This window comes from Cetorhinus maximus, unplaced genomic scaffold, assembly GCF_964194155.1.
Source record: "Cetorhinus maximus unplaced genomic scaffold, sCetMax3.hap1.1 HAP1_SCAFFOLD_2170, whole genome shotgun sequence".
Classification (NCBI taxonomy): domain Eukaryota; kingdom Metazoa; phylum Chordata; class Chondrichthyes; order Lamniformes; family Cetorhinidae; genus Cetorhinus; species Cetorhinus maximus.
In genome coordinates, this window is record NW_027598109.1 from 1 (window position 1) to 9,705 (window position 9,705).

At 57.3% G+C, this 9,705-nt stretch overlaps 1 protein-coding gene across 1 annotated transcript; it reads left to right on the forward strand.

The window, feature by feature from the left end:
- Nucleotides 1-9,022: 9,022 nt before the first annotated feature.
- Nucleotides 9,023-9,449, forward strand: LOC144677038 (histone H3-like). Its single transcript, XM_078537308.1, has one exon. It carries the CDS (start codon nucleotides 9,039-9,041, stop codon nucleotides 9,447-9,449), a length of 411 nt encoding a protein of 136 aa, XP_078393434.1. The 5' UTR covers nucleotides 9,023-9,038.
- The last annotated feature ends 256 nt before the right edge of the window (nucleotides 9,450-9,705 follow it).

Below are 9,705 nucleotides of genomic sequence, written 5' to 3' on the forward strand. Positions count from 1 at the left end.
TGAGGGGCCTGGGCTGAGGGCCTGGGCCCTAGGCCTCAATAGCTGGGCCCAACAGTTCATCAGTGAGGCCTGTGGGTCAAATTCAACTCTTGGATCCACAGACTATCCCCCTCACTTCAGGGTGGGAGAGCTCACTGCCTCTCCTTCGGGGGCGGGAGGGTCGGCCGCTCCCCTTCAGGTGGGGGCCACAGGACCTGCCATTCCAGTTATCTCCATGAGAAAAGACTAGGGAAACTTGTTTGTCTTCCAGTAGGGTCGCTTGGGAACTGACCTGGAGGGAGACAGAGTGAGTTCAAGCAACAGGAACAGTAGATCAGATCGCTTCAGATGAGACTGTGATAATGAAGCGAGGGGACTCAGGGACTGAGCAACATAAGGAAACCTTCAACTGATGTGGGAAAGTCCTCAAACAGAGAGAGATTGATATTTCAATTAGGTACTGTGATCTCTCGAAACGAATGAGTGAAGATGGGCTGAATGGCCTTTGCGCCATCTATCTCTACTTCGGGAAATCTTTCAACCATACGGTTATTACCTCCAGATAGGAATATTTCAATGGCAGGCCTACACTCTGCAACTCATCTAAATCCCTGCTGCCCTGTATCCTAACTTGCACCAGGTCCTATTCATCACTACCCACGATGCTCGTTGACCTACTCTGGCTCCGAGTCCTCAATTTTAAAATTCTCTTTTTCTAATCCCTACAACCCTCCCTATCTCTGTAACTTCCTCCAGCCCCCAAAACCCTCCCGATTTCAGTAACCTCTTCCAGCCCTTACAATCCCCCCGAACTCAGTAACCTCTTCCAACCCCTACAACCCTCCTTATCTGTCACCTCCTCCAGCCCCAACAAACCTCCCTATCTCTGTAACCTCCTCCAGCCCCTACAACCCTCCCTATCTCTGTAACCTCCTCCAGCCCCTACAACCCTCCCTATCTCTGTAACCTGCTCCAGTCACTACAACCCTCCCTATCTCTAACCTCCTCCAGCCCCTACAACCCTATCTCTGTCACTTCCTCCAGACTCCTACAACCCTCCCTATCTCTGTAACCTCCTCCAGCCCCTACCCCACCCATTCCTCTACCCTTCCCCAACCCCTTCCCCACCCCCATTCCCCTTCACCATCCCCTTCACTCACCCCTTCCCCTCCCCCATTTCCTTCACTCACCCCATTCCCCTTCACCATCCCCTTCACTCACCCACTTCCCCTCCCCCATCCCCTTCACTCACACCTTTCCCTCCCCCATTCCCAACACTCACCCCCATCCCCTAACTCCATCCCCTCCACTCAACCCCTTCCCCTTCACCATCTCCATAACTCACCACCTTCCCCTCCCCATCCCCTTCACTCACCCCCTTCCCCTTCACCATCCCCTTCACTCAACCCCTTTCCCTCTCTAATCCCATTCAATCATCCCCTTCACATGCCCCATCCCCTTCACTCATCCCATTCCCCTCCCCCATCCCCTTCACTCACTCCCTTCCACACCCCCATCCCCTTCACTCTCCCCATTCCGCTCCCCAATCCCCTTCACTTACCCCCTTCCCCTCCCCCATTCCTTTCACTCACCCCCTTCCCCTCCCCCATCCCATTCACTCAACCCCATCCCCTCCCCCAACCCCTTCACTCACATCCTTCCACTCACCCATTCCCATTCCTCACACCCTTTCCCTCCACATCCCCTTCACTCACCCCATTCCCCTCCCCAATCCCCTTCACTTACCCCCTTCCCCTCCCCCATTCCCTACACTCACCCCCTTCCCCCACCCCATCCCCTTCACTCACCCTCTTCCCCTTCACCATCCCCCTCACTCACCCCCTTCCCCTCCCACATCCCCTTCACTCACCCCCTTCCCCTTCACCAACCTCTTCACTCACCCCCTTCCCCTCCCCCATCCCCTTCACTCATCCACTTCCCCTTCACCATCCCCTTCACTCGTCCCCTTCCCCTGCCCATCCACTGCACTCACCCCCTTCCCCTTCACCATCCCCTTCACTCACCCCCTTCCCTTCCCCCATCCCCTTCACTCATCCCCTTCCCCTCCCCCATCCTCTTCACTCACTCCCTTCCCCACCCCCTTCTTTTTCACTCAACCCCTTCCCCTCCCCCATCCCGTTCACTCACCCCCTTCCCCTCCCCCATCCCCTTCACTCACTCCCTTCGCCTCCCCAATCCCCTTCACTAACCCCCTTCCCCTCCCCCATCCCGTTCACTCATCCCCTTCCCCTCCCCCATCCTCTTCACTCACCCCCTTCCCCTCCCCATCCCCTTCACTCACCCCCTTCCCCTTCACCATCCCCTTCACTCAACCCCTTTCCCTCTCTAATCCCATTCACTCATCCCCTTCACCTGCCCCATCCCCTTCACTCATCCCATTCCCCTCCCCCATCCCCTTCACTCACTCCCTTCCACACCCCCATCCCCTTCACTCACCCCATTCCCCTCCCCAATCCCCTTCACTTACCCCCTTCCCCTCCCCCATTCCCTACACTCACCCCCTTCCCCCACCCCATCCCCTTCACTCACCCTCTTCCCCTTCACCATCCCCCTCACTCACCCCCTTCCCCTCCCACATCCCCTTCACTCACCCCCTTCCCCTTCACCAACCTCTTCACTCACCCCCTTCCCCTCCCCCATCCCCTTCACTCATCCACTTCCCCTTCACCATCCCCTTCACTCGTCCCCTTCCCCTGCCCATCCACTGCACTCACCCCCTTCCCCTTCACCATCCCCTTCACTCACCCCCTTCCCTTCCCCCATCCCCTTCACTCATCCCCTTCCCCTCCCCCATCCTCTTCACTCACTCCCTTCCCCACCCCCTTCTTTTTCACTCAACCCCTTCCCCTCCCCCATCCCGTTCACTCACCCCCTTCCCCTCCCCCATCCCCTTCACTCACTCCCTTCGCCTCCCCAATCCCCTTCACTAACCCCCTTCCCCTCCCCCATCCCGTTCACTCATCCCCTTCCCCTCCCCCATCCTCTTCACTCACTCCCTTCACCTCCCCCGTCCCCTTCACTCAACCCCTTCCCCTCCCCCATCCCATTCACTCACCCCCTTCCCCTCCCCCATCCCCTTCACTCACCCCTTCCCCTCCCCAATTCCCTTCACTCAGCCCCGTCTCCTCCCCCATCCCCTTCACTCACCCCCCTTCCCCTTCACCATCCCCTTCACTCGTCCCCTTCCCCTGCCCATCCCCTTCACTCAGCCCCTTCCCCTTCACCATCCCCTTCACTCACCCCCTTCCCCTTCACCACACCTTTCACTCACCCCCTTCCCCTCCCCCCATCCCCTTCACTGATCCCCTTCCCCACCCCCATCCCCTTCACTCACTCCCTTTGCCTCCCCAATCCCCCTCACTCACCCCCTTCCCCTCCCCCATCCCCTTCACTCACCCCCATCCCCTCCCCCAACCCATTCACTCACCCCTTCCCCTCTCCCATCCCCTTCACTCACCCCCTTCCCATTCACCATCCCCTTCACTCGTCCCCTTTCCCTGCCCCTCCCCTTCACTCACCCCCTTCCCCTCCCCCATCCCCTTCACTGATCCACTTCCCCTCCCCCATCCCCTTCACTCACTCCCTTCCCCTCCCCCATCCCGTTCACTCACCCCCTTCCCCTCCCCATCCCCTTCGCTCACCACCTTCCCCTCCCCCATCCCCTTCACTCACCCCTTCCCCTCCCCCATCCCCTTCACTCACCCCCTTCCCCTCCCCCATCCCCTTCACTCACCTCCTTCCCCACCCCGTCCCCTTCACTAGTCCCCTTCCCCTGCCCATCCCCTTCACTAACCCCCTTCCCCTTCACCATCCCCTTCACTCATCCCCTTCCCCTCCCCCATCCCCTTCACTAACCCCCTTCCCCTTCACCATCCCCTTCACTCATCCCCTTCCCCTCTCCAATCACCTTCACTCACCCCCTTCCCCTCCCCCATTCCCTTCACTCTCCCCCTTCCCCTTTACCATCCCGTTCACTCACCCCCTTCCCCTCCCCCCATCCCCTTCCCCGCCCCAACCCCTTCCTCTCCCCATCCCCTTCCCCCTCCCCATCCCCTTCACCTCCCCCATTCCCTTCTCCTCCCCCATCCCCTTCCCCTCCCCCATCCCCTCCCTTTCCCCATCCCCTTCCCCTCCCCCCATGCCCTTCCCCTCCCCAATGCCATTCCCCTCCCCCATCCCCTTCCCCTCCCCATCCCCTTCCCTTACAGCATCCATTCCCTCTCCCCTTCCCACCTCCGCCTCCCCATCCCAACTCCACCATCCTCCCTTCCCCAACACGCTCCCCTTCCCCTCCCCCCTCCCCCCCCCCTACCCCCTCTACCCCTCCACCTCCCCCTAACCATCCCTTCCCCACCCCCTGCCCCACACGCCTTCCCCTCTCCCTTCCCTACCCCTTCCCATCCCCCTTCCCCACCCATTCCACTCCCCTTCCCCACCCCCTTCCCCACCCCCATACCCCTTCACTCATCCCCTTCCTCTCCCCCATCCCCTTCACCTCCACCATCCCCTTCACTCACCCCTTCCCCTCCCCCATCCCCTTCACTCACCCCCTTCACCTCCACCATCCCCTTCAATCACCCCATTCCCCTTCACCATCCCCTTCCCTCACCCACTTCCCCTCCCCCCATCCCCTTCACTCACCCCTTCCCCTCCCCCATTCCCTACACTCACCCCCTTCCCCTACCCCATCCCCTCCACTCAACCCCTTCCCCTTCACCATCTCCTTAACTCACCCCCTTCCCCTCCCCATCCCCTTCACTCACCCCCTTCACCTTCACCATCCCCTTCACTCAACCCCTTTCCCTCTCTAATCCCATTCACTCATCCCCTTCACCTGCCCCATCCCCTTCACTCATCCCATTCCCCTCCCCCATCCCCTTCACTCACTCCCTTCCACACCCCCATCCCCTTCACTCACCCCATTCCCCTCCCCAATCCCCTTCACTTACCCCCTTCCCCTCCCCCATTCCTTTCACTCACCCCCTTCCCCTCCCCCATCCCATTCACTCATCCCCTTCCCCTCCCCCAACACCTTCAATCACATCCTTCCCCTTCCCCTCACCCATTCCCATTCCTCACACCCTTTCCCTCCACATCCCCTTCACTCACCCCCTTCCCCTTCACCATCCCCTTCACTCAACCCTTCCCCTACCCCATTCCCTTCACTCGTCCCCTTCCCTCCCCCATCCCTCTCACTCGTCCCCTTCCCCTCCCCCATCCCCTGCACTCACCCCCCTTCCCCTACCCCATCCTCTTCACTCACCCCCTTCCCCTTCACCATCACCTTCACTCACCCCCTTCCCCACCCCCATCCCCTTCATTCACCCCTTCCCCCTCCCCCATTCTCTTCACTCACCCCCTTCCCCTTCACCATCCCCTTCACTCACCCCCTTCGCTTCCACCATCCCCTTCACTCACCCCTTCCCCTCCCCCATTCCCTACACTCACCCCCTTCCCCCACCCCATACCCTTCACTCACCCCCTTCCCCTTCACCATCCCCTTCACTCACCCCCTTCCCCTCCCCCATCCCCTTCACTCACCCCCTTCCCCTTCACCAACCCCTTCACTCACCCCCTTCCCCTCCCCCATCCCCTTCACTCGTCCCCTTCCCCTGCCCATCCCCTTCTCTCACCCCCTTCCCCTCTCCCATCCCCTTCACTCACCCCCTTCCCCTTCACCACCCCCTTCACTCACCTCCTTCCCTTCCCCCATCCACTTCACTCATCCCCTTCCCCTCCCCCATCCCCTTCACTCACTCCCTTCCCCACCCCCGTCCCCTTCGCTCAACCCCTTCCCCTCCCCCATCCCGTTCACTCACCCCCTTCCCCTCCCCCATCCCCTTCACTCACTCCCTTCGCCTCCCCAATCCCCTTCACTCACCCCCTTCCCCTCCCCCATCCCCTTCACTCACTCCCTTCGCCTCCCCATCCCTTTCACTCACCCCCTTCCCCTTCACCATCCCCTTCACTCACCCCCTTCACCTCCCCCATCCCTTTCACTCACCCCCTTCCCCTTCACCATCCCCTTCACTCACCCCCTTCCCCTCCCCCATCCCTTTCACTCACCCCCTTGCCCTTCACTATACCTTTCACTCATCCCCTTCCCATCCCCCAACCCCTTCACTGATCCCCTTCCCCACCCCCATCCCCTTCACTCACCCCCTTCCCCTCCCCCATCCCGTTCACTCACCCCCTTCCCCTCCCCCATCCCTTTCACTCACTCATTGCCACAGAAGGCTGTCGAGGCCAGGTCATTGAGTGTATTTAAGACCGAGGTAGATAGGTTCTTGACTGGTAAGGGGATCAAAGGTTACAGGGCGAGATGGCGGGAGAATGGGGTTGAGAAACTGATCAGCCCTGATTGAATGGCGGAGCAGACTCGATGGGCCGAAGGGCCTCATTTCTGCTCCTTTACCTTATGGTCTTATGGTCTTCCAATTCACCTGGGCCAGTAGAAATGTCATTCAAATGAAAGCAGGTTGACTTATTTTCGTTGATGCGATGGGATTTCTTGCCCATCTCCCATTACCCTTGAGTAGGCGGTGGAGAGCTGTGTTCTAGGACCGTTGCAGTCCATGTTACACTCTCCTAGCGCTGTAACCAACTGTGGTAGAAAAGAATTAAGCAGATTTTAAAAAAATATCAGAACACATAGGTTTTTAAACGTTCCGGCTTTCTAGTATCGTCGAACGCAATTGGTGGTTCGAGCAAGCAGTGTTCCTCGTGGAAAATATGCTTTATGCGTGTAAAATACACACATACACACTGACCCTGACACACTCAGAACCGCGCTCACAAGAAATGGGGGTGGGAGCGACTGGTAGGCGGAGCTGGATGACCAAAGGCATTTTACGCACAGAGATAAGACCTGCTGAGTTTTGCCAGGTAATTCTATTCTCATTTTATGTCTTTGTGTCGCTTACCCAGTCTCATCCCCTCCCCGCCTCTCTCTGTCTCTCTCTCCCTCTCCCTCTCTCTCTTCCTCAGTCAGGTCGGAAACTCTTTCGAGTGATCAACAGATCGCATGTAACTCTTTCGAGTACAATCACAGTTCTTGGTTTTTCCAGGAGTGGGACATGAACCCACCACCCTCTGATTCAAAGGCGAGGGTGCTATGGACTGAGCCACAGCTGACAGGTGAAGCAGCTCCCCACTCATTCAGCAGCGACTCGACTGAAGAAGCATCATGTCTGGCAGAGGGAGCACCGCCATGGATGTGGTGTACGCTCTGAAACGCCCAGGGCCGCACTCTCTATGGATTCGGCGGCTGAACACATCGACCCGACCCTATCACAAAACCCAAAGGCTCTTCTCAGAGCCGCCCACAACCTCACATTGGGAGCCAGTGACCTCAAGAGAGGCAGCGGAGAATCTTAAATGTGACATTATATCAAAGCTTTACTGCATCCCCCCTTTCACAACGCAATCCTAAACGGCAGGAATTTTTTAATTCATTCCGGGTGCTCGTGTCTATTACAAGTGTGGTGGTTTTGGAGGTAGTCCCGAGTTTTATTCCCGCATCTTTCACAGTGATGGAGGTTCGACCTCAATCCTGGTGGGAACAGCCATTGGGATTGAAAACACATAATGAAACGACGAAGCGTCAGGTTGTATATTTTTGCTGCTTAGATTATGTTTCCCATCAATCTCTCTCTCTCTCTCTCTCTCTCTCTGTGGTGGTATCGTCGCTGGGCTGATAACCCAGGGACTCCCCGGTAAATAATGACCTGGTTTCCAATCAACAGAACTAAGGAAAAATAGAAAAGAGGTGAAATATAAGCTGGTTGAGGGAGGGGGGGGTGGGGTGGGATGGGTGGAGCTGGATAGAGGAGGGGCCAGTGATTGGTGGAGGCAAAGAAGAGATTGCCAATGATGTCATAGACAAAAGGACAAAGGGGTGTGGACGGTGGTGATATTGGCCGAGGAATGTGCTCATGGGGACACTAAGGGTAGAAAGCAGGACGAGCAAGTGACAGAGAGCCCTAGTGGGGGTGGGGGTTTGGGGCGGTCGAAATAGGCTAAAAGGTGGAGATAAAACAATGGATGGAAATACATTTAAAAAATAATGGAAATAGGCGGGGAAAAGAAAAATATATTTTTTTTAAATGATAAATTATTTGAAAAGGGGGTGGGTGGGTGGGTGGTGGGGATCGGAAAGGGGGTGGGGACGGAGGAGAGAGTTCATGATCTAAAATGGTTGAGCTCAATCGGAACTGAGCTACAGAACTGAGGAACCGGTGCAATAATGGTTTGAAAGATCTTGGATGATTTGCTCTCTCTGGGTTAGCTTACAATGTACCTCGAGCACGGCCTCTCCTTTCCCCCCCTCCCACCCACCACCTCGACTCGCGTCAAGTTCCGGAGTCTGCTTGATTTTCGCTCGACCTCTTAAGAGACCCTCGCCCCCTGCGCTGACTTCACCCCGGCTCAAATGGTCACCCGCTGGCCTCTGGTCGACTGGGACCTGCCCTTCGGAGAGCACAGTGTCCTTCGACACTATGTTAAAGACGTTGCATTCTCGCCCTGTCCACCATTTTCACTTCTTTGGCATCTTTTTTTTGTTGTAGACATCGTATTCTCGCCTCAGCACTATTTTCACTCCCCACCCACCCCCCGGATCATTGCTCATTCAGACATCAGGGGAATTGGAGTGTATCCGGTGAGGGGGGGTGTATGACTCTCTGGATGGAAACTCCTTCGAGTTATCAACAGTCACAGATTGCAACTCTTTTGAGTACAATCACAGTTCTTGGTTTTCCGGGAGTGGGACATGAACCCACAACCCTCTGATTCAAAGGCGAGGGTGCTATGGACTGAGCCACAGACAGACACAGAGCGGCTTCATCATTCTCAGGGAGGTGTCAGCTGTGGCTCAGTCCATAGCACCCTCGCCTTTGAATCAGAGGGTTGTGGGTTCATGTCCCACTCCTGAAAACCAAGAACTGTGATTGTACTCGAAAGAGTTACAATCTGTGACTGTCGATAACTCGAAAGAGTTTCATCATTCTCAGAGTCTGTGTTCCACAGCGTTTGTTATCATGGCCAGGACCAAGCAGACAGCGCGCAAGTCGACCGGAGGGAAAGCTCCCCGCAAGCAGCTGGCGACCAAAGCTGCCCGCAAGAGCGCTCCAGCCACGGGCGGCGTCAAGAAGCCCCATCGCTACAGGCCCGGCACTGTGGCTCTGCGGGAGATCCGCCGCTACCAGAAATCCACCGAGCTGCTGATCCGCAAACTGCCCTTCCAGCGCCTGGTGCGAGAGATCGCTCAGGACTTCAAGACCGACCTGCGCTTCCAGAGCTCGGCCGTCATGGCCCTGCAGGAGGCCAGCGAGGCTTACCTGGTGGGGCTCTTTGAGGACACCAACCTGTGCGCCATCCACGCCAAGCGAGTCACCATCATGCCCAAGGACATCCAGCTGGCCCGGCGCATCCGCCGGGAGCGCGCCTAGACTGACCCTACCCGACTCTGGACTGACCATACCCGACTCTGGACTGACCCTACCCGACTCTGGACTTCCCCAACCACCGAGAACCACAAAGGCTCTTTTAAGAGCCACCAAGTTATCCAATGAGAGCATTAATCGCCACGAGGCAGGTGTTATTTTTCGGTCGTGTGAAAGACAAAATACTGCGGATGCTGGAAACCCGGAAAAAATAACCAGCCACAGGCTGTTTTTTGCCGTCAAATCGCGGTTACACCTCGAT

Coding starts and splice junctions, on each gene's coding strand:
- LOC144677038 (XM_078537308.1), top strand. CDS start 9,039: ATGGCCAGGACCAAGCAGACAGCGCGCAAGTCGACCGGAGGGAAAGCT.